The sequence below is a fragment of the Babylonia areolata genome, chromosome 5 (assembly GCF_041734735.1).
Source record: "Babylonia areolata isolate BAREFJ2019XMU chromosome 5, ASM4173473v1, whole genome shotgun sequence".
NCBI lineage: Eukaryota > Metazoa > Mollusca > Gastropoda > Neogastropoda > Buccinidae > Babylonia > Babylonia areolata.
This window is the reverse complement of record NC_134880.1, coordinates 14,279,778-14,304,777: the sequence shown is the minus strand read 5'-3', so window position 1 is coordinate 14,304,777 and position 25,000 is coordinate 14,279,778. Positions and strand designations below refer to the sequence as shown.

At 42.0% G+C, this 25,000-nt stretch overlaps 1 protein-coding gene across 1 annotated transcript in view; it reads left to right on the top strand.

Annotated features, from left to right (window-relative positions):
* Positions 1-7,033: 7,033 nt before the first annotated feature.
* The window catches only part of LOC143282381 (uncharacterized), a 24,957-nt gene continuing 6,990 nt past the window's right edge, over positions 7,034-25,000 (top strand). The window contains exons 1-13 of the mRNA XM_076588000.1: positions 7,034-7,236; positions 9,718-9,869; positions 12,480-12,584; positions 13,021-13,177; positions 13,492-13,537; positions 13,812-13,973; positions 14,893-14,945; positions 16,828-16,965; positions 18,014-18,185; positions 19,998-20,108; positions 21,798-22,022; positions 24,116-24,335; positions 24,983-25,000. The exon at positions 24,983-25,000 is cut by the window's right edge and continues 197 nt beyond it. Coding sequence (XP_076444115.1) covers positions 7,040-7,236; positions 9,718-9,869; positions 12,480-12,584; positions 13,021-13,177; positions 13,492-13,537; positions 13,812-13,973; positions 14,893-14,945; positions 16,828-16,965; positions 18,014-18,185; positions 19,998-20,108; positions 21,798-22,022; positions 24,116-24,335; positions 24,983-25,000 — 1,756 coding nt within the window. The 5' untranslated portion in view covers positions 7,034-7,039. The remainder of the gene's footprint in view (positions 7,237-9,717; positions 9,870-12,479; positions 12,585-13,020; positions 13,178-13,491; positions 13,538-13,811; positions 13,974-14,892; positions 14,946-16,827; positions 16,966-18,013; positions 18,186-19,997; positions 20,109-21,797; positions 22,023-24,115; positions 24,336-24,982) is intronic.

The window sequence follows — 25,000 nt, the reverse complement described above, 5'->3', positions numbered from 1 at the left end:
CGAATTACATTTTATTGCATGGTGCATATGATTGCATGGCATTGCACTGTATATGGTATAGTATTATATTGTATAAATTGTGTTGTGTCGTATTGTTGTATAAAGTTATGTCGTGTTTGTGTTGCTGTGTAGAATGCAATGCAGTGGGGTGGGAGAGAAGGGCCGACAAGACGAGAGAAAAGAAGTGATGTGGGGTGTATCTGTTAATGTGGCGCTGCGTTGCATTGTGTTGTAAAGGACTGGATTAGACTGGATTGGACTGAATTGGATTGGATTGGATTGGATGACAAGGCATGTCATGAAATGGCGTTGTGATGCGTTGCATTCAATTCTATTCTGTTTTATTGCACTGTACTGTACTGTACTGCATTATGTTGTGTTGTATTGTATTGTATTGCATTGCATTATGTTGTATCGTTCTTGTCCAATTGGAACTATTGCAATTGAAATGAACTTCCTCTTTCGCTTCGTCAAGTCTCCACACTCAGCTCTTTCAAGTCCGGCCTTAAAACCCACCTCTTCCCAAAATAGCCTCCCTTCCCTGCCTATTCCTTGTCTTCAGTTTCTCCAGTTTTAAAGTTATGCATGCGTGTGAATGACTGGTGCGAAAACGCTTTGATTTGTCTCTGCACAAGATTCAGCGCTATATAAATACCATTATTATTATTATTATTATTTGTATCGTATTGCATCGTATCGTACCGTATTGTATTGTAACGTATCGTATCGTTTCAAATCGTATCGTATTGCATTACATTGTACTGAATTACATTGTATTATACTGTATCGCATTGGAATCCTTCAAAATACATCGCACTTGTTTTTGATGTGTTGTTTTGTGCTGAGTTGTGTGGTGCTGTGTTGTACTGTGTTGTGTTGCATTGTGTTGTGTTGTGTTGTGTTGAGTTGAGTTGTATTCTCTTGTGACGTCCTGTCTTTCAACGTATCGTCTTACAACGGCTTGAAGTGTAAAGTCTTGTTTTATCACAGTATAGTTTTTCACATCGTAGTACCATGGCTCGTCCTCTCTGTCAGGCGCGTGGCCACCTTGCTGAGGTACTGTTTGACCATGCCTGCATCCTGAACAATCTGCTTGCTCGTGAAAGTCGCCTGTTTCTTCTTCTTCTTCTTTTTTGGTTTTGTTGTGGTTCCTTTGTTGCTTTTGTAGCCGTGCACCCGAGTTATATAAGGGGACGGTACAAAAGAACTAACTAATGATGATTTACCGTATTGAAGGACAGACAAGAATTCCCGCGCACAGGCCAGAGGCTAGTCACAAATGGGTTTTTCTGTTGTTTTATTTACAATAGAACCCCTTTTGTGACTGGCCTCTATATGTTCCTGGCCTGTGCGCGGGAATTCTTGTCTACCATTTAATTCAGTCAATCATTCAGTTAGGTCTTATATACCACTCGGGTACACGGCTACATAATTATTACCTTTTATTTATTTATTTATTTATCTATCTATCTTTTTCTTTTAATTATTTTTTCTCTTTTTTATTCATTCATTTTGAGGGAAGGGGTGGGGGTGTTACAGTGATTTTTTTTTTTTTTTTTTTTTTTTTTTTTTTTTTTTTTTTTACGAAATTTGCCCGAGACAATGTCTTCTGTTAGCGTGGGTTGCTTTTCAAGTGCATTCGGAAAAAATACTGCCACGCGTCTGAGTTTAGGTGGAGGAACAGCAATCTCCCAGGCCTGCCACGTAAATCACACCCTGCGGTGTTCCGGTTTGGGTTTTTATTGTTTGTTTGTTGTTGTTGTTGTGTGTGTGTGTGTGTGTGTGTGGTTGTTGTTGTTGTTTTGTTTTGTTTTTCATAATACATAAAGCGCTTTATCCATTGAGCCATCTCTCCGCTTAGAAAACAATATTGGCTCGACAAAAGCCCCATCATGTGAAACCGATAGCTTTGCTTGTGTCCCCACACCTTCTCTATATAAACGGCGACAGAAGCACTGTGCACGCATCTTCCTGCGAGGCGTTCAGAAGAAAGTGAGTATACATAAACTGTTTCAATTGTTGACTGACTGTAGTCATCAGCTTTTGACGGGTCGGGAGGAATCTTGTTTCTCTCTGTATATGTCTACCTGTGTCTGTGAATGTTCCTTACCCAAGCGTATTTGTGGAAAACGATAAAGTCATTCACTTTTATATAAAACGACACTGAGAGATAGCTTTAGGAAAGCATGGCGCCAACGTCTGGACATCGGGACGGAAGACGAAAAGGACGGCATCCATGAGCTGGACAGAGCGGCACAGGTCACAATCTTCAGACTGCGAACGGGACACTGTCAGCTCCTCTCCCATCTCTACCGTCTGAAGATACCAAATACTGACCAGTGCCCTTGTGGCACAGGCCCACAGACCATTTCCCACACCCTGCAGTCCTGCCCCACCTTCGACGCTCTGAGACGCCAGGCATGGCCCAGCCCGGTGGAGCTCCAAAAGAAACTGTGGGGAACGGTGGGGTCCCTGCGACGGCACCGTGGACTTCGCTGTCCTGACCGGACTGAAAATCTAGCGTGGCCAGGGAACGCGGAAGAAGAAGATACAGAAAGTTTACATTTATATGACATAATATATGATAAATGCATATTGTGTATCAAATATAATTTTTACATAAGAATAATAGCATGTGTTTTCGTATCTTAAAAATTAGTGTTTTGATATTCCTATGAGATGCCGCTGCCTGGGGCTAGGGAAAAGGAATGAAAGCTTCTGGAACAACGGGTAAAATCGTCATTTTTGGAACTGTCCTCTCTTCCTCATTGTCCCCCGTCCCTTTCTAGATACCGTTCGTGGTGCCTGCTTCTGTCAGTTCTGCCAGGAGAGGAGCCCAGGAACCTAAGAGAGCATGGGTTTATTGTATATATATATATATATATATATATATATATATATATATGTGTGTGTGTGTGTGTGTGTGTGTGTGTGTGTAAGCATGTACGTATGTATGTATGTGCGTACACACACAGCCCACCTAAATTCATAGGTGTGTGCAAGTATATTTGTATTTGTATTTCTTTTTATCACAACACATTTCTCTGTGTGAAATTCGGGCTGCTCTCCCCAGGGAGAGTGCATCGCTATACTACAGCGCCACCCATTTTTTTTTTGTATTGCTTCCTGCGTGCAGTTTTTTATTTGTTTTTTCCTATCGAAGTAGATTTTTCGACAGAATTTTGCCAGGAACAACCCTTTTGTTGCTGTGGGTTCTTTTACGTGCGCTAAGTGCATGCTGCACACGGGACCTCGGTTTATCGTCTCATCCGAATGACTAGCGTCCAGACCACCACTCAAGGTCTAGTGGAGGGGGAGAAAATATCGGCGGCTGAACCGTGATTCGAACCAGCGCGCTCAGATTCTCTCTCGCTTCCTAGGCGGACGCGTTACCTCTAGGCAATCACTCCACAAATATACATATGAATATGTATGTATATATATCTATATCTATGTATCTATCTATCTATATATATATATATATATATATATATATATATAGAGAGAGAGAGAGAGAGAGAGAGAGAATAGTCTTATGTGCTTGTTCTTATTTTCCCTCAATAAAAGAGGTTTTTTGACTCACTTGTGTAAACAAAGTGAGTCTATGTTTTAACCCAGTGTTTGGTTGTCTCTGTGTGTGTGTGTGTGTGTGTGTGTGTGTGTGTGTGTGTCTGTGTGTCCGTGGTAAACTTTAACACTGACATTTTCTCTGCAAATACTTTGTCAGTTGACACCAAATTAGGCATAAAAATATGAAAAATTCAGTTCTTTCCAGTCATCTTGTTTAAAACAATATTGCACCTCTGGGATGGGCACAAAAAAATAAATAGAATGAAGCCTAATTATATGCAAACTGCATTTACTGTATATTTATTTTTGTATTCTCTAAACCTGGCACTTTGATCTGATATTCTGACACAACAACAAGAGCAGTCATTATTATCATTTTTTGTTCAAACAGGAACTTCTTTTGCTAAGCATGGAAGTTTTATTTCTTTTGCAAACGTTTTGGTGCAGATAGTAAAAAAGGGAAATTACTCTGTAATTAATGCTAGGGGACTTAATTTGCTTTAAACTGATCTTTCTCATCTTAAACATTACATTTTGAAATTATGCTCAATACATAAAAAGCTGGTGTGTTTTACTCTCAGTGTACAGGGCTTTCACTATGTTCATTCGCCCAAGTAGTCTTTTTCGGAAAATACTAAAATCAATACGACGAGTGGACTTTACAGATCTGTTGGCTGAGCCCTGAAGGTCATGGGCAAAAATCAGTTGCGTACACATATTTATACACATTCAAAGCGCGTGCTCATATTCTTCGCGAACGCGAACGACGCCATTTTGTTTCAAGTTGTTGACCTGTCCCTTCAATCCTATATTCAATGGACAATACACGATAACATGTGATGGAAAGTTGGAGAAGGAGACCGTTAAATATTTATTGAGAGAAAGATCTGTAAACGCCTCATCACTTACTGGATTATGCCCCAAACTGCCATAAAAATATCCACAGAATCAGTCGGAATTCACAGTTAAAGATTGTAAACCATGCGAGTTAATACCCTTGAACTGATCACGATGAAACGAAAAAATTTCCAGTCTTGACTTTCTCAAAATGAAGTCCTTTTCACTTCTTACGACATGTACTAAACTTGTACATCTATCTAGATCTAGTGAAAACGGCTAAATGTTGCAGTGTGATTGCGGCGATAGCCATTAAAAAGAACTTTTTATTGCCCTTAAAGGTTTTTTGAATGCCCAAGATACACCAGAATAATATGATTTAAACAGCGTTCTCACTGCGAATACCGCAATTGATTTATCGCCCTTTAAAAAAGTATGTTCAAATGTTAAATTTTAGAACGTCAGTTAAGGAGCAACGATAGTGTAATGGATAAGGCAGTTTCTTCTCACCCGAATACGCGGGGTTCGAATCTAGTTAGGATTTTTTTTTTTTTTAACGCGAAGCTTTATAATAACAAATACAGAACACATTTTAACGATTAGATTTTTTTTTTCTTTTTAAGTGTATCACAAGTGAGTCTTGAAGGCCTTGCCTCTCTTGTTTTCGTTCGTTCTCACTCTTAACCATCACTTTCTTGTAACAGGGTGAAATTGTTCTCTTTGCCCCGCAGAGAGAGAGAGAGAGAGAGAGAGAGAGAGAGAGAGAGAGCACGTTCATGACCCGTGTTAGCTTTAGCATCATTACTTCACGTGCAAAATAATATTCATGTAGGGTGGATGTGCTGCATCTTGATATGTTTTTACGAAGTGAGTTCTGCTACCTTTCCTTGTAGAACCAGTAATTTCATCAGTTCTCAGCTTTAAAAGAGAACAGGCAACAGCAGTGTGTGTGTGAGGGCCTCTGTCAACCTGATAGGGTGAGTGAAATATATCATACTTTACAGTAAGCATTTCTAGCATTGAGAAATTGATACCAAAATGTAAATGCTATTTGTATTTCCTTATTAATATTCTATCAGTTTACTTTGAGTTTAGATGTTATGCATTTGAACGGATTTGCAATTATTTCGAATAACCGAGTTAATCTTAACTGAAATATAACCTCAACTTACGTTTTGAAGTTTCTAGGATTTATATAAATATCTTTAAGAAATCAGACAATTTGGAATCGGGAAGCAATTGCTCATTTCAATTAATGGGATAGTTTAGTCTTATCACACGTTTGTAACAATTGTAGATTCATGTGAAATATTTGGTAAAGTGATGTTTGGAGTGAGTGAGTGAATGAACGTAGATAGACATTACTGTACGCTTGCTTACGAGGACTGTTGTTTTGCCCACAGGGTAATCATTTACTTATTTATTTCCCTCCTTTCACGAGGACAGTCCCTTGCCCTTTAACCCCCCGCTCTCCTGTTCCCTTTACCCAAGTCCCGATACGTTCCCCGTCGCGTCCTCAATAAAGCCTCGAAGAAAACCGGTGCTGACGTGGTGAGAGAACCCTGCCCAACTGGTTACATTCTTGTGAGACTTAGGATCGAAACCGATTTGTTTTCATTCACGTGTTTCTGTCACTGTCGTCTCTCTCTCTGTTCTCTCTGTGTCTGTCTGTCTGTCTCTCACTCTTTCTCTTTCTGTGTACATCCATTTTTGTCTCTCGGTCTCTTTATGTCTGCCTCTGTCTGTCTCTCTCTCTCTTTCTCTCCACCTTTCTCCCTTGCAGCTATGTCCATCCCCAAGGCTGGGATCAACTCTTTCTGGTCATTGAGAAAACATAATGCAACATGTTGTAACCACACCATGGGCCGTATTCAAGAGACATTCGTGCCTGCGGGTGAAGGTGTACCAAAAGGCAAATCTGCCTGAGGCAAGGCAATCTGCCCGAGGGTAAGCAGCATCCGGTATTCAGGAACACTTGAGTCTACACCCCCGTGGGTCTTCAAACCCACAGGCAAATTTACCCTTACACATGCCAAGGGTGACTGTCCACGAAGCAGAGATAAACATAGGGGATCTTGTTAGAGTTTCTTTTTTCTTTTTTTTTTTTTTTTAAACGAGTAAAACGGGCGTGCTTTTCGGATAGCCCGTGTTTTGCAAAACTTTCAGCAACGCTCTGAACTGTGGTGTGGTGAGAAGTAAAAGAATATGCACAGAAGGGAATCAACGGGATTATAGACATGGGTAATCTGCCCAAGTGCAACGCTCGCGTCCTGAATACGAAGATAACTTAACCTTCAAGATAAACTGTCCTGTGGGTCCCTAGCATGCCATGGGTAATTTGCCTTGAGGCAAAACGAATTTTGTCTTCAACAGGCCCATGGTGCTTCACAGCTTGCTTTAGAACACAAACTCGAAAAAAACCACGTGTTTTAAGATCAAAGCAGTCACGCACCTTGTTAACAAGTTTGCGTGATGATGATAATGGCGACAATGATGATAACGGTAACGATGACAACTACGCCTCTGACAATAACGACATAATGATAATGATGTCGTCGTTCCTTCTTCTCCTTTTCTTCTTCCTCTTCTTCTCATCCTCGTTTTTCTTCTTCAGTTCCTTAACAGGAACAGCATGAGTTGGATCACGCTTTCCACAGTACTTGCCTGCCTGGTTGCTGCCACATGGCAGCTTTCTACTGGTCCGACCAACCTGCTGCAAAACCCGAGTTTCGAGGATGGGTGGACAGGCTGGAGTGTGTCAGGCTTCAAACAGGAGAAACATACTGATGATGTTCGACATGGAACTTACTCCCTCAAGGTCTTTGAAAGGTGCTTTTTCTTCTCCCATGAAAATGTTTGAAATTATTCTCTATTTTACACACACACAAAAAAAAAAAAAAAAAAAAAAAAAAAAAAAAAACCTTGAAGAAATTGCTACTTTGTTCTGACTTAGCTATTGTGCAGTTTTACTTAGATTGTTGTTTAAGCATTTTGACGTTCACGTGATTTGTAACATGTTTGTTGTTTTTTTTTAATCAGATAAAAATGTTCACATACCCCTTCATGTCAAGCATAGGCCATTACATAAACCATCTGGAATGATCTCTCAACCGTGGGCAGTTTGATACCGATCCAGGTAATTTTCTTTACCCAGAAGTTTTCTTTACCTGGAAAGAACGATGCGAATCGAGATGATTAGTTTAAACGCCATCTTGTTTTTTCAAAAATGTCACAAAACAAACACGATAAATTTGACTGTACAACCAGAAAGTCTTATTAAGTCTTGTTAGGTTTTGTGGCAATGTAGGCCACGAGTATATATGCCTAAATGCTAAATGTGCGACGGGTGTTTCTGTAGGTAAAATTTTCTATGTTTAATCGAGATAATTGATTGAAAACAACTAAGTAAATAACCGGTAGTCAAATTTCACTGATTCTGGATACATATCGCAGAAAGTTTTCCTTACTAATATTGCAAAGTTTCAACTTACTCCCACACACCTTTATCAGCAAAAGTGATTCCAGGTCTTGGGGTGAACAGGTCGGGTCGCTAGGCAGCCAGTGCAGCGGTGAACTTAGTTCAGTCACAGTCAGTCCGTCCCACGATTTTTCTTAGGTTTTTGAATCATTATAGAATAGAATAGGATAATATGTCTTTATTACCAAGTGTACCGGGGTTACAAGGAATACTGGGAGGGGTGGAGGCGGGGGATAGTACATAACAAGATACGAACATAATTCGAAAATCATACACAAACACAGATACAGTAGAAATTAGGATACATACAAGTGCATATCAATGTAAAAACTTGTGCATACTCACACATGCACACACACACACACACACACACACACACACACACACACACATTTGAACAGAAGCTGCATATTACATGTGGATGGGGCTGATGAATAGATCTTCCGGGGAGGGGGTGGGGGGGCATCTCGAAAATCCCAAAAGCTGGATGTGATGCGTCCTGGCTGATTGATTTTGCTTTTTTGAGTAGCCGCTTACAATATGTCTTCTAGAGAAGGTAGATCAGTCCCGGTAATCTTGGTGGCAGTTTTTACGATTCTGTTATGGGTTGCAACTTCTGCCTTGGAAATGTTTCCGTACCAAACAGTGATAGCGAAGGTTAGCACACTTTCAATGACTGCTCGGTCGAAATCAACCATGATTTCTTTTTTTTAATTCCGAACTTTTTGAGGCGCCGAAGAAAGTACAGGCGCTGTTGTGCTTTCTTAACAATTTTTTTCTGTATTTTTCTCCCATTTCAAATCGTTGGAAATGATCAGCCCGAGAAATTTAAAGTCGCTGATGATCTCTACTTGTTTGTCTTTGATGACAAGTGGTGAGGGGTCAGATCTGGTCTTCCTGAAATCTAAAATTAATACTTTGGTTTTTGATACGTTGAGTTCTAAGTTGTTTTGATCACACCAGCTGACAAGTTCCAGTACTTCTTCCCCATATTTTGACTCATCACTGTTCGTAATCAGCCCTTCTAGAGTAGTATCGTCGGCAAACTTGACCATGGTGTTACATTCATTTTGAGTTGCACAGTCATGTGTGAATAGTGAGTACAACAGTGAGGATAAAACATATCCCTGTGGGGTGCCCATGTTGAGAATACATGCGGAGGAGGTGAGATCACCAACTTTAACAACTCGCGGTCTGAAACTTAGAAAATTTAGGATCCATAAACAAATTGATTCAGGCAGCGAGAGATCTTTCAGTTTAAAATATAGTTGTCGGCCAATGGTTTCTTTTGCATGTGGGGGAAATTTGGTGATAGTGTGTGATATAAACTGTTGTGGAAATGTATAAATTCTTTAAGCAATCTGTTTAAAAACAAAGACCTATCGAGGTGAATTTCATATCACGTAGAAACCTGGGTTCATGAGCCAAATGTGACACAAATAATGACTGTTCACAATATATGATCAGTTATATCCCACGCTGATTAAATTTGAAATGAAAGCCACACCCATCCATCCACACATCAACACACACATCCATCACCACCATTTCCCTCCTCCACCTCCCTCCAAAACACACACACACACACACACACACACACACACACACACACACATACATACATATATATATATTTTCACACATAGGGCCGATTCATTTTTGACATGACAGATTTATTTGCCCACTCAACATCTGTTTTCTGGAATGACCCCTTAGGCCTTAGTCTGAATAGAAATGAAAGAAAGAAAGAAAATACGAACGTCCAGAAACAGCAACTGGGAGTCCGAAAGTACGAGTATCATCGTGTCGTTTCCTTCTTTTGCGGATTGCAGGAAGAACCAGAACAGTGGGCCGTCTCAGTCCAACATGCCGATAAAGAAGGGAGGTCACTACGGGTTCGAGGCTTACGTCAAACTGTTGAATGACGTGGAGGGAAAGCTGTGGCAGACCATCAAGGTCTCCTTTCAATTCAACGTCACAGACGGTGCGTAATTCATGCCCCACAACCCCACATCACTCCCCTCTGCCCCCTCTCCCTGTCCTTAGCCCCCCTCCCCCACCCTCCGCTTGCCCCTCACTCCTGCCTCTCCTCCCTGACCACCCTGTGTGTCGTGGCTTCACGACGAGGTTCTGTAGTGTGTGTGTGTGTGTGTGTGCAATATCAGTATGATCAGATAGATTCATTGTCATCTGTTCATTGCTTTAAGCATGGAGAAACGCAATGCTTTTCAATTCCAGTTTCTCTCACCTCTATTAACAAAGATGGTGGTGGTGTGTGTCCATCGAGATCGATGATGACCATCGTTGTCATCCAGCTGGGGGATGGGGGGAGGGTGGTGGTGGGGTGGGGGGGAGGATGCTCATGAATCTATCTGTGAATGCGCAGATGGCTGAATAGTCCAATCTGCGCACGAAATGTTCGCTGACAGTTGGGGCAGACAAAGACAGGCATACCATTGTCAGGGAGCTTGTTTGCCCGTGACTTTCTGGCCTGCCTCAAAGAAGATAAAAGGCCATGGAAAGACGGTGTGTGCTGGTAATAGAATCTGATGACATATGGGATTTTCCATTTCTGCATCATGTACAATGTTCCTTTAAAAAAAAAAAGAAAGAAAGAAAGAAAAAAAGTCTCTTTAATAATGAATCTTGGGGAAAAAAAAACATTTGTTTACACTGTCGGAATCTTTTTTGTGTGGCCTCAGCTGCATGCAAGACAAAGTAGGAAAACAAGCGTGAGATCATTTTTCAACCATGAAAAACTTCAACGAAAATGGAATTATCATCAGCATACAAGAGTACTTTAGAATGTGTTCTGTATTTTCAGTTAAAATTGGGAGTTTGATCGTTTTGATATTTTTATCTGATCTTAATGTTGCATCTCATATTTCCAGAGCAAGAATGAAAGCCAGTGAGAAGGGGAGTGGGGGGCATCCCTGTCTAATGCCCGCTTGGCCCATAATTATAGTTGACAAGGGTATTTGTATTCTGCATAAGTACCTCAACCCGTCTGACAAACTTGGCTCCAAAATTAAAACGTTGAAATGACCATATCATGTAGTCTCTGAAAATCGTATCGTTGGCAGCTTTGTAATCCAATGCAAATAAACTATCAGGTTTTTGTTTATTGTCAAGATAAATGTATCATCAAATTCTCAATCATCCTAATGATATTGCTAATATTACTTCCTTTCATAAAACCTACATGATCTTCTGAAACAATATATAAAAATCACAGAAGTAAGGACAGTTTACGGTTTGGCTAGGAGTTTGTAATCAGTATTGGTTACAAAGATTGGACGCCAGATCAGCTTATTCTTAGGCAGGCTTTTCCCTTGTGTATGGGTGTGACAACAGCTCTTGCTTTTGCGAAAGTGACTTCACCACGAGTAAAAAGCTGCGTTAATTGATTTCAAAACCGTGGTTGTTGTTTTTTTAACTCTTCCCCAAAGAATTTCAGAAAGCCAGTAAATCCGTCTGATCTCAGTGATCTGTGTCTCATTTATTTAAGGCTGGTGTGATTTCATCCTCTGTAACATTCTTTTCCAATCGATCTTTCTGCACTTGATATACTTGAGGAATCGCTGTATTACTTCAGACTTTTTTTTTTACCGATTCCTCCAGACAGTTTACTGTTTTCTGGCGGTAAAAGATAGCTAGCTTCTGATTTATTTAGTTCTGATCTGATACGGTTTTTCCCCCTTTGTGTGTGATGTAGCCTAGTATCTTAATGTTTGTTTGAGCCTTTTCCAAAAAAAAGGCTTCAATACATTTTGTTTTTGTACTTTTTCTGCTTTCATAAATAAAATAAACTCTGGCACGGATTGTGTTCCTTTGGCTATTTGCATTTCAAAGATCGATTCAATATGAGTAGGATTAGTAGCAATTTCACATTCTACCATGTTCAGTTTACGGTGTAATTGATACAGACTTTGTTCTTTGTTGTTGTTTTTCTTTTTACTGTACTGGATACTAAATACTTTTATTTCAATTTTACAAATGCCCGATTCTAATTTGTCATCAAAGTTAGCTTTTTGTGACTAGTATTAAAGTAACTAGTTCATTTGCTGAACAAATGCTCTGTGTGTGTGTGTGTGTGTGTGTGTGTGTGTGTGTGTGTGTGTGTGTGGAGAGGAGGAATTTTTGTTTAATGTCCCGTCACACATATCGGTGATTGAAGACATTTTGTTAAAGTATTTATGAATACATCTAAGTATTATCGGTTAGAAGGGGTGGGAGATGTGGATGAATGGAGGGTTGGGGGAAACTGGGCAAATGAGGGTAAAAATGTGGGTGAAATTTGGAAGACAAACAAACAAACAAAACAAACAAACAAACAAACAAAAAACCCACCTCTAAATACAGTTACAGGAAATTACTTAAAGGACTTCGTAAGAGAGAAGTCGTTAAACTGACAAGCGAAACAACTGATAATGAATGCAAAAAGTCAAAAACATCAACGTTCTCAATCACTTGTGTGTGTGCGTGTCTCTGTGTGTGTGTGTGTGTGTGTGTGTGTGTGTGTGTGTGTGTGTGTGTGTGTGTGTGTGCACGTGTGTGTGTGTGTGTGTGTACGTGTGTGATCTTCGAATTGCAGACGACAGCAAATCCCCAAACGGCTTCCCTATTGTATATCGTGGTTTCTGCAATTCCTCTCAAGGCTGGATCCGAGTGAAAGGAGACGTTGAAGCCCCTATGAAGGGTCAGTATCTTTACATTGCTTGTTATTGGTGGCAATATGTCTTCCTTTTTCATCTTATATCACTAATAATATTCTGCTCGTCCGTGATAGTAGTGATGTAATGCAACTTGAGTGCTTGAGTTAAGCGTGGCATTCAACACGCACATTCTGATCATTCTCTTCTCTTTCGCTCATTTCACCGTCATTATGGCGTTTCTGGAACGTATTGTCTTGCATGGCTCACTCAGTCAGTTATTATTGATGATTTTTCATCTGATCTATAAACTGCCCTTTGGTGTACCTTAGGGTTTTATACTGGGCCCTGTCCTATTCATCATCGATACCAATACTGTAGACCTAACTATGTACGCCACTCAGTTATGGACTCATTTGTTACTCAGTAGTCTACCACGTGATCTAAGCCTTCAGTTTGCTGTGTACTCTTGGTCCTGTGCAGACTTTGTGAGCCCCAGAATCGCCATCCGGGGTCCGGATGGGGGAGTGGACTTTCTGGTTGACAACGTCTCCCTGATTGAGCTTCCCGAAGACCCGCAGTGGAGACAGAAGGCCGATGCCAACATAGAACGTCTCAGAAAGTCCAATATCACAATAACGTGAGTTCCGACTGTTTCGCTTCTTCACCTCTTATATGGCTGATTTCGGTTTCATCAGAACAATGACACCAACTGTGTGTGCTGACCAGTGGCTCAATATCTTACTCACAGTTTGGTGGTGGTTTTGTTGTGTTGTTTTGTTGTTGTTGTTGTTGTTTGTTTGTTTGTTTTGGGGGGTTTTTTGTGGGTTTTTTTTGTTTGTTTTTTTTGTTGCTGTTTTTTTTGTTTTGTTGTTTTGTTTTTGTTGTTGTTTTTCTCTGTTCGGGCCAAATGACAACAGTTATGTGAATTTGTGTCTGCATGACTGTGTGCAGTGCCAATGTTCCCGAAGGCGTACCGGCCAGTGAAGTGGAGGTGGAGGTATGTAGACTTCTGCTTTTGAAACCATGTCGTCCTTGCTGTCGTGTGTGTGTGTGTGTGTGTGTGTGTGTGTGTGTGTCTTTGTGAGATGACATGGATGACATTTTGATGTTCGATGCGTGGTTGAGGTACCTCTCTCCCTTACACGGGTGTTTGTGAAGCGTTTAGTGTTTGGTCTGTGACCATTGAAATTATCAATGACAATGATAGTACGCACGTTGATTGTGTCCTGAAAGGTGTCCCCGAAAACAGACATTGAATGATCACGTGACAGGTCGCCTTGAAGAACCACAAGTTTGCTTTCGGCTGCATGCTTCGCGACGATCTGATCCTGCAGTCACCACCGCCCAAGATCATGAAGATTGCCTACAGCCTGTTCGACTGGGCCACCGTGCAGAACTACAAGTGGAAGTTCCACAAGGGAGACCCTCTCAACGTGAGTGACCTGTGGCCTGTCGGTGTCCTTGGTTGTGGGTACTGGTGGTTAGCTTGTTGTAGTAATGACTGGTGCCTCTCCACCCTCTCGCCCATACCCACACCCCACTACCACCCAACGCCCAACTACTCCACTATTAGCTGGGGTTTTCTTTCTTAAGAAATACGCCCCACCAACTACCCCCCTTCCCCACGTTTTTTCTCCTCACCGTTTCTTCATACCCGTTGTATGAGTATGTTTCGAGCTGAAAAGAATGGATGTGTTACGTGTCTGAATCATATTGTGGTGAACTGACAAAAAACAACAACAAAAAAACCCAGCGAATAGAAAAAGGTCTGTTCCACTTGCACACGAAGCTGTCGACACCTTTATTTCAATTTGGTTCTTTCTTATTTATTTATCTGTTTATTCATTTATTTATTCATCTATCTATCTACTTTTGTCGCTGTTGCTGTTTTTTGTTGTTCTTTTTGTCGTTGCTGTTGTTGTTCTTGCCGCTGCTGCTCCGTGTGTGTGTGTGTGTGTGTGTGTGTGTGTGTGTGTGTGTGTGTGTGTGTGTGTGTGAGTGTGTGAGTGTGTGAATGTGTGTGTGTGTGTGTGTGTGTGTGTGTGTGTGTGTGTGTGTGTGTGTGTGTGTGTGTGTGAGTGAGTGAGTGTGTGTGTGTGTGAGTGAGTGTGTGAATGAGTTTGTGTGTGTGTGTGTGTGTGTGTGTGTGTGTGTGTGTGTGTGCAAGCGTATATGTGTGTGAATGCGTTTGCGTGTGTGTGTGTGTGTGTGTGTGTGTGTGTTCGAGTACAGTTTCATAGTGTCTTTTATAAGACAGAATATTTGAGTTCTAAACAATCTGTGTGTGTGCGTGCGTGCGTGCGTGCGTGCGTGCGTGTGTGTGTGTGTGTGTGTGTGTGTGTGTGCCAACAGAACTCTGACTTGAGTGAGGCCATCAACATGACAAACGCACTGAGAGCGCGGGGGTAATAATTATTGTGACTAACTCTTTATCAGTCTCTCTCTCTGTCTGTCTCTGTATATCGGGTGTCCCCCCAAAAGTGAACCGCTTTTTGACAAGTATTTTATCAGTGACAGAGACACCGAATTCATTGAAACTTTTCACACAGTAACCTCAGGGTATCATCAACAACCCTGTAGTGCGAATTTTGGCGATAAGTATATCTACAGTGACATGACTCCACCCCTTGCCAGGAAATTCCTTCACGATCCTTCTTCCACCCCAGCCTTTCTCCTTGAAACAGTTTTCAATGGTAACCTTATCATGGTTAATCCTTCCAAACTGAGACTTTGGACGAACTTATTTTGGATACAATAGACTTGACACCCAGACAGGCTATTTTTAGGCTGACACTGATTGACAGATGCCAACACCTGGCAGCTGGCATGAACATGATGATGGTCACATTGCACAGCTCTGATGTTGGATTTTTTGACATACTGCTTTGAATTTGACAATACTCGCACAAACTGCATCCGAACTTTTAGATATTTTGCAGACTTGTTGATGATACCCTAAGGTTGCTGTGTGAAGATTTTCAGTGAATTCGGTTTCTCTGTCACTGAGAAAATACTTGTCAAAAAACGGTTCACTTTTTTTCTTTTCTTTTCTTTTTTTTTTTTTTTTTTTTTTTTTTTTTTTTTGGACACCCAATATATGTCTCTGTTACAAACTAATATCTTTGAATGCTAACTTTTCTAGTTCCGAAATTCTGTGTTCATGATGTCGTTCCATTTCCCCCTGTACTTGTAGCATTTTGTGTCTCATGTGTGCACGCCCGTGGCCATGCATTAAAGTATTTCTGAGATTTTAGTTTGTCTGTCTCTGCCTCTCTTCTCTCTGTCTTTCTGCATCTCTCTCTCTCTCTCTCTCTCTCTCTCTCTCTCTCTCTCTCTCTCTCTCTCTCTCTCTCTCTCTCTCTCTCTCTCTCTCTGTGTGTGTGTGTGTGTGTGTGTGTGTGTGTGTGTGTGTGTGTGTGTGTGTGTGTGTCTGTCTGTCTCCATGTCTCTATCGATCTATGTCTATATATCCATATATCTCCCACTTTGTGTGCTCTCTCTCTCATATATGTATATATATATATATATATATATATATATATATATATATGTGTGTGTGTGTGTGTGTATGTAGTGGAGTGATGGCCTAGAGGTAACGCGTCCGCATAGGAAGCGAGAAAATCTGAGCGCGCTGGTTCGAATCACAGCTCAGCCGCCGATATTTTCTCCCCCTCCATTAGTCCTTGAGTGGTGGTCTGGACGCTAGTCATTCGGATGAGACGATAAACCGAGGTCCTGTGTGCAGCATGCACTTAGCGCACGTAAAAGAACCCACGGCAACAAAAGAGTTGTTCCTGACAAAATTCGGTAGAAAAATCCACTTCGATAGAAAAAAACAAGTAAAACTGCACGCAGGAAAAAATACCAAAAAAAAAAAAAAAAAAAAATGGGTAGCGCTGTAGTGTAGCGATGCGCTCTCCCTGGGGAGAGCAGCCCGAATTTCACACAGAGAAATCTGTTGTGATATAATGTGTGTGTGTGTGTAACACACACACACACACACACACACACACACACACATATATATATATATATATATATATATATATATATATATATATATATATATATATAATCCTGATTGATTTTTAACATCATTCTTGTTTTCTGTTCGACTGGTGTTAAGGACCAACAGGCAGTTAGTCCTGAAAGTTTTTTTCAGGACTTATTCGTGATCTCACGAGTGTGTGAAGAAGTGCATCTTTCAGAGTTTTCTTCTTTTTTATTTTATTTATTTATGTATTTATTTATTTATTTATTTATCCATTTATTTTTGTCCCATGGTAGGTTTAAGGTGAGGGGGCACAGTATATTCTGGAACCACAAAAAGAACATCCCTGAGGAAGTGCACAACGTGTCTGCAGCGGACACAACTGAGCTGCTCCAGAACCATTTGAAACACGTCATGTCTACTGCCAAGGGCCTGTATGTGACCGCTCTGTCTGTCTGTCTGTCTGACAGCCTGTCTGTCTTATCTGTCTCTTTGTCTGTCTGTTGAATGTAACATCTTTTCACTTGTCGTGTGGGTGGGTGGGTGGGTGTGTGTGTTGTGTTAGGAGGAGGGAGTTGATGTGTTTGGGTGGGTGATGACGGTATAACAGGAACACACAGAATAAAGATACGATTATTTAAACAGTACAATCAGCAGCCTGTAAATATTAAACTGCAACATCAATAAACAAACTCAAATACGGTGGTTGTTGTTTTTTTTAATTTTGAGTAACGAACGTCCGTTACTGTACCTGCTAAGCACTTTTTTTCCTTTCAAGCTGCAAGTATTAAACGCTTACTATACGGGGTTGGTTTTTTTGTGGGTTTTTTTTTCCATAGCTTGGTATTTCAAGGAGCAGAAAGTTAACTATCCGTTTTGAATTATTTCTTTTATATTTCAAGGGAGGGAAAACGTAACTGCACTTGTTGAGAACCTTGTTTTTATTATCTCGAAGAATGAGTCTTTTAGTTGTCGAATCTGCACAAAAAGCAACGAAGCGAGGAGCTGAACCACCCACCCACCCACCCACCCGTCCATCCCTACCCCCCCACTGCCACTCCCCTCTCCCCCACTCCCCATCCCCCTCTCCCCCCTGTCCTGGTATGTCACACATTGAGTAGCCAAGTGAGACGTACAGAACGAATACATCTTCGAACACTACTACTGTCCTCGTATGACGCGCACGCACACGCACACGCACGCACACACACACACACGCACAGAGAGACAGAGAGAGAGAGAGAGTGGCCGAACACATCAGCCAGCATTACTACTGTTCTGTATGGCACGCACACACTCACTCACTCACTCACTCACTCACTCACTCACTCACTCGCACGCGCACGCACGCACACGCACGCACACACAGACACAGACACACACACACACAGACACACACACACACACACACACACACACACACACACACACACACACACACACACACACACACACACACCTACCTGTATGTCACACACACAGAGTGGCCCAGTGGGACGTACAGAACGAACACATCACCGAGCATTACTACGAGGAGAAAACCGGGGATGCGGACCTGACCAAGAAGATGTTCCGCTGGGCCGAGGCCACGGGCGACACTGGGAAAAGGTACCTCAACGACTTCCAGTGCGTCACCTCGGGAGCGCAGACAGAGGTCAGAAAGCCCACTGGTCATTGTTTTACGTGTGTGTGTGTGTGTGTGTGTGCGTGTGTGTGTGTGTCTGTCTGTCTGTCTGTCTGTGGCTGTGATTGTGTGTATGTGTGTACGTGTGTGTGTCTGTCTGTGGCTGTGAGTGTGTGTGTGCGTACGTGTGTGTGTGTGTGTCTGTCTGTGTGTGTGTCTGTGTGTGTGTCTGTGTGTGTGTCTGTGTGTGTGTGTGTCTGTCTGTCTGTGTCTGAGAGTGTGTGTGTGTGCGTACGTGAGTGTGTCTGTCTTTGTGTGTGTGTGTGTGTGTGTGCGCGCGCGCGTGTGCGTGTGTGTGTGTGTGCGCGCGCATGTGTGCGTGTGTGTGTGTGTGCGTGTGCGTGCGTGCGTGTGTGTGTGTTGTCTGCTGTGCAGGCACTTGTTTGGTTCTTGCTGTTTCTATCTGTACGTGTTTGTGTGTGGGTTGTGCTGCGAACACACAAGTGTGTGTGTGTGTGTGTGTGTGTGTGTGTGTGTGTGTGTGTGTGTGTGTGTGTCCGTGGTAATTATTAACAAATTCTTTTATTTTCAATTTTTGTATCTGTCGATAGAACGTTTGGCTTAAAACTAGACAAAATGTGTTTTTCCACACATTCCAATTATAATGAATTATAATGGCAACGCACTTCTGGGAAGGGCACAAGAATTGTGAATGAGTATTTTTTTTTTTTTTAAATCAACGGTCGTTTCACTGTGCTTTTTTCACAAAACGAGAACTTTTATACCGACACATTAACTGATATCAGTCATTTGTATCATTTTTAGTTCAATTACAAACGTCTTCTGCTTAGTATGGAAATTTCATAAGAAGCAAACAACTACCAGAAGCTGAACAAATTCTGCCACGTAATGGAACATCAACCTGAATATATACTATGGGGGTATAGTTTTGTACGGGTCTCACTCATCTAAAACATTAAATTCAAAAATATTTTGACTCGATGCGTAGAAACGTTGCTGTGTTTGCTCTTCAGTATTGAGGACTAACATCATTCACAAAGACAGAACGCAGAGAATGCTATCATAACGTTTCCATGATAATCGTTCTATGATGACGGTTACACGATAACAATGCCACAGTAACAGTTCCATGATATCCATTCCATGATAATGGTTCCATGATAACAGCTCAATGATAACAGTGATAATAATCCCATATAACAGTCCCATAACAACGGTTACATGATAACAGTTCTATGATAACGGTTACAAGATACAAGTTGAATGACAATGGTTCCATACAACAGTTCCATCATAATGGTTACATGGTAACAGTTCTGTGATAACAATCCTATTATAGAAGTTTCACGATAACGGTCACTTGATAGCACTTACATTACAACGGTTACATGATAACAGTTCTGTGATAGCAATCCCATTATAGAAGTTTCACGATAACGGTTACATGATAACACTTACAACAGTTACATGATAACTGTTCCGTGATAACAATCCCACTATAGCAGTTCCATGATAATGGTTACATGATAACAGTTCTGTGATAACAGTCCCATTATAGCAGTTCCATCATAACGGTTACATAAGTTACATTACAATGGTTACATGATAACAGTTCCGTGATAACAATCCCACTATAGCATTTCCATGACAAAGGTTACATGATAACGATTCCATGATAACGGTTCCGTGATGACAATCCCACTATAGCATTTCCATGATAACGGATAAATGATAACAGTCCCGTGATAACGGTTACATGGTAACAGTTCCATGATAACGGTTTGCACGCTAACGGTTCCATGGTGACGGTTCCATCAACAGCAAATGTACGACTTGGTGAAGGAGTATCTTGCCGAAGGCGTCCCTATTGAGGGCATCGGCATCCAGGGACACACCAAGGAGTACGTCAAACCCGACCCCACCTCCATGTGGGTCAGTAACTCCGTCGTCATTCTCGTTTTATTACTTGTTTTCATCAGTTGTATCGTTATCATCGTCATCATCATCATCATCATCAGTAGTATTAGTAGCAGCAGCAGGAGGAGGAGGAGGAGGAGCAGGAGGAGAAGGAGTAGATGCATTCACTTTTTATAACCATAATCTCAAGCTATTAGTATGCTCACGTGCAAATGATGAAATTTATACTCAGTTATCATCATCATCATCATCATCATCTTTATCCTAAGTCACGTTTACTTCTTTTCTTAATCCACAATCTTAAGCTATTAGTGTACTTGCGTGTGAATGACTAATGTGTGTGCAAAATCTTTGTTTTCTTCGTAACACCCGTTCACAACAGATTTCTCGCTGTGGAATTCGGGCTGCTGTCCCCATGGAGAGCGCGTCCGTGGACCACTAGTGGTACAACGCCAGCCTTACTTGTGCAAGTGTGTAATTTGCTTCACTGTCTAATGCGATTTTCCTTCACAATTTTTGCCAGGGACAAACCCTTTCGTTCCCGTAGGCTCTTTCACGTGCGCTAGATACACACTGCATACAGACGGGACCTCAGTTTATCGTCTCATCTAGGTATGGCTTCGCACCCAGACTACTAATTAAGGTCTGGAAGAAGGGGTGGGGATAGTGGTAAAACAAACACTTAAAACCAGTCCATACACAGGTCTCGAACCCGTGGCCACTCCCTCCCTAGTCTAGGTGCACAACCACCAGGCAGGCGGCCACAGCACACACGAAGTTTCAGTTTCAGTAGTTCAAGGAGGCGTCACTGCGTTCGGACAAATCCACATACGCTACACCACATCTGCCAAGCAGATGCCTGACCAGCAGCATAACCCAACGCGCTTAGTCAGGCCTTGAGAAAAAATAATAATAAATAAAATAAAATAAAACAAAATAAATAAAATAAAATAAAATAATAATAGATAAATACATAAAAAAATAAGAACCACTACTACTAATAATAATATGTATAAGGCGCGAAAACAAGTCAACTATAGGCGTACAAAAAAATAAAACAAAATAAAATTAAATAAATAAATAAATATATAACTACATAACTAAATAACTAACTAATAATAATATAAAAAAATAACAATAAATAGATAATAATAATATTTAAATAATACACAAAGAAGGTCATCAAATCAATCTGCGGTTGATACCCTTTAAACGATTAAGTCAGACATGAAAATCAATACTTCAATTAACAGAAACTTTCGTTCACGATCACCAGCATGCGTGAAGGGACATTCAACACAGAATTCCTCCACAACTGGGGACTTATCTTACAGTGGAGTGATGGCCTAGAGGTAACGCGTCCGCCTAGGAAGCGAGAGAATCTGAGCGTGCTGGTTCGAATCACGGCTTAGCCGCCGATATTTTCTCCCCCTCATTCGGGTGAGACGATAAACCGAGGTCCCGTGTGCAGCATGCACTTAGCGCACGTAAAAGAACCCACGGCAACAAAAGGGTTGTTCCTGGCAAAATTCAGTAGAAAAATCCACTTCGATAGGAAAACAAATAAAACTGCACGCAGGAAAAAATACAAAAAAATGGGTAGCGATCTCCTTGGGGAGAGCAGCCCGAATTTCACACAGAGAAATCTGTTGATAAAAAGAAATACAAATACAAATACTAATCATTACCGTGTTGTCCGTGCAGAGACGTCTGGACCGCCTGGGAGAGCTGAACATCCCCGTGATGATGACCGAGTTTGACTTGGGCTGGCATGACGCCCTGGAGCGGGCAGACTGGTTCGAGGACGCCATCCGAGCCTTTTTCGCCCACCCTACCCTGCACGGGGTCATCCTGTGGGATCTGTGGAACCACACCATGAGGTACCAGAACAAGGGGCTGGTGGTTGGTGTCACTGATGACGACCTGGAGGTGGGTTGGAAGTGTCCTCAGACGTCTGTTGTGTCTGTGTCTTCGTTCTGTTCCGTCTTTGATGTCTGTGTTATTAGTATTTGTCTGTCTTTGCTGTCTGTGACTGACTGACTGAAACCATTTATTGTCAGATTAACTGTTTGTTGTACTGACATTTTCGCAACCATTTGAATAAAATATTAACTGAGCAACACAAGGAAATTCTGATTTGAGGAAGGTATGATTTATAAAAAAAAAATTAAAAAAAAAAAAAATTAACAAATCAAGGTACCAAATTTCATTAATATCATTATCTCCAAAAAATATTCTAACGCACCCACATACTCACATACGTTTCTCCCCCACCCTCTCTCTACATACATCCATGCATGCACACAAACGCCCATTATAATTCCCCTACCTCATTCCCCTGCCCACTCACACACACACACACACACACACACACACACACACACACACACACACACACACACACACTGTCTCTCACTCTTTCTCATCAAATTAAGGTTTCGTAATTAGTTCCACTAATTAGAATAATGGGAACTTTGCTCTACAAGTAAATCTGACGCTATCACCCAAAACGAAACACTACTTTGGATTAAATAAAACAGAGGGGAACCTCTGCAGCAGAAGGGGGATGAAACAAATTAGAAAAACCGACCAATTGGATGGCTTTTAATTAGGTCAACTGCGGTTTTTGTCAGAGACCAACCATTTTCTTTGCTGTCTGTGATATTAGTATTTGTCTGTCTTTGTTGTCTTTGTTATTTGTATTTGTCTGCCTTTGTTGTTTGTTATTAGTATTTGTCTGTCTTTGTTGTCTGTCCTATGTTGTATGCCCTAGTTGTGTGCTCTAATTGTCTGTCCTATGCTGTATGCCCTAGTTGTGTGCTCTAATTGTCTGTCCTATGCTGTATGCCCTAGTTGTATGCTCTAATTGTCTGTCCTATGCTGTATGCCCTAGTTGTATGCTCTAATTGTCTGTCCTATGCTGTATGCACTAGTTGCATGCTCTAATTGTCTGTCCTTGCTTGTCTTTGTTGTCTTTTCTTGTCTGTTCTTGCTGTCTGTCTTATATGTTTGTGCTAGTCTGTTTTCGTGGTTTGTCTTTGCGGTTGGTTGTCTGTCATGTTCTCTTTGTCCCTGCTACATTTTCGGAGTGAGGATCACGCCCATCACTGGACTTGAGGAAAGCTAACATCACTGCTATTGATGATGATGATGGTGGTGATGATGATGATGATGATGATGATGAAATTATGGATACTTATATAGCGCCTATCTTCCGCCAGAGACCAAACTCTAAAAGCTCTTACAGAGTCATTTGCACTACAGGCTGCCTACCCAGGTTAAGCTGACTGACAGCTGCCATTGGACGCTCTTCATTCGTTTCCTGTGTCATTTAACCAGGTTTCAGTCACACACACACACGCACACGCACACACACACCGTTTTCGGGGTGTGTTTGCTGTGTATGTTCTTATTTCCATAACCCACTGTGGAGCGATGGCCAAGAGGTAACGCGTCCGCATAGGAAGCGAGAGAATCTGAGCGCGCTGGTTCGAGTCACAGCTCAGCCGCCGATATTTTCTCCCCCTCCACTAGACCTTGAGTGATGGTCTGGACGCTAGTCATTCGGATGAGACAATAAACCGAGGTCCCGTGTGCAGCAAGCTTTGAGGAGAACACACTGTTGACCTCGAGAAAAACCCTCATATGGAAAACACACGCTGGATTTGAAGGAAGCACCCCCATCCCTAAAGCAGAGTATGGCTGCCTACATGTCATACACGTAGAAGCCCGCTCGTGTACATACGAGTGAACGTGGGAGTTGCAGCCCACGAACGCAGAAGAAGGAAGCACCCACCGACTTTGAGACACACACACACACACACACACACACACACACACACACACACACACACACACACACACACAAATATATCCATCACCAGCTTCGAGGAAAACACTCAGCACTGGCTCTTGATGCCTCTTGGAACTTTTATGTTATTGTTGTTGTCGAAACGGAAACTTGAAAAAACAAACAAAAAAACTTGCCATTCATTTTATTTCGTGGGCGATGGTATTTCCAGATCCTGGAGCCTGGCCAAAGGTACGCGTGTCTGGTGAGAAAGGAGTGGAACACCAACCAGACCTTCCAGCTGAGCGACTCTACCTCCTCCCTGTCCCTGAGAGGCTTCCAGGGCGACTACCAGGTGGTGGTGAAGAGGGACGGGAAGCCCGTGCAGAAAAAAGACTTCGTCCTGGGTACTGACAACGCTGCGTGGACTCTGGATGTCACCTCCAGTACAGGTGAAGCTAAAAGTAAAGCACAGACATCTGTGCCCCATCTCGGGTAGTGGGGTGGGGGGAGGGGGGTGGGATGCGGGGGGCGGGTGGGGGGAGGGGGGTGGGATGCGGGGGGCGGGTGGGGGGAGGGGGGTGGGATGCGGGGGGCGGGTGGGGGGGGGGGGCGTGGCAGAAGAAGAGGAGAGGGCGTTGGGGAAAAGGAGGTGGTGGGACGATTGGGGTGTAGGGTGAGGTGTGGGTGTGGATGGGGGATGTGGGAGAATCTGTAGACATGGTAGTTAGGTTGTGTGCGTGCGTGTGGGCCAACCTGTTTTTGTGTGTGTGTGTGTGTGTTCGTTGTTGTTGGTTTTTTGTTTGTTTTTTTGGTGTTTTTTTGTTTGTTTGTTTGTTTGTTTTTTAACTGAGGTCTTTTCTGTTCTGTCTGGGTTTTGGAGTCTCGTTTGGCAGACTGTTGCTTCCTAGCTCACACTTGCTGCCTCGATAAATACCCCTTACTAAATGTAAGTCACTTTTCGTTTTTGTTGTCTTTCCTTTTGTTAACATCGATTTTATAACACCCTTTATTCTCACCCGGAATGTGTGTGTGTGTGTGTGTGTGTGTGTGGTGTGTGTGTGTGTGTGTGTGTGTGTGTGTCTGTTGTCTACTCCAGACCCCATCACAGTGGAGA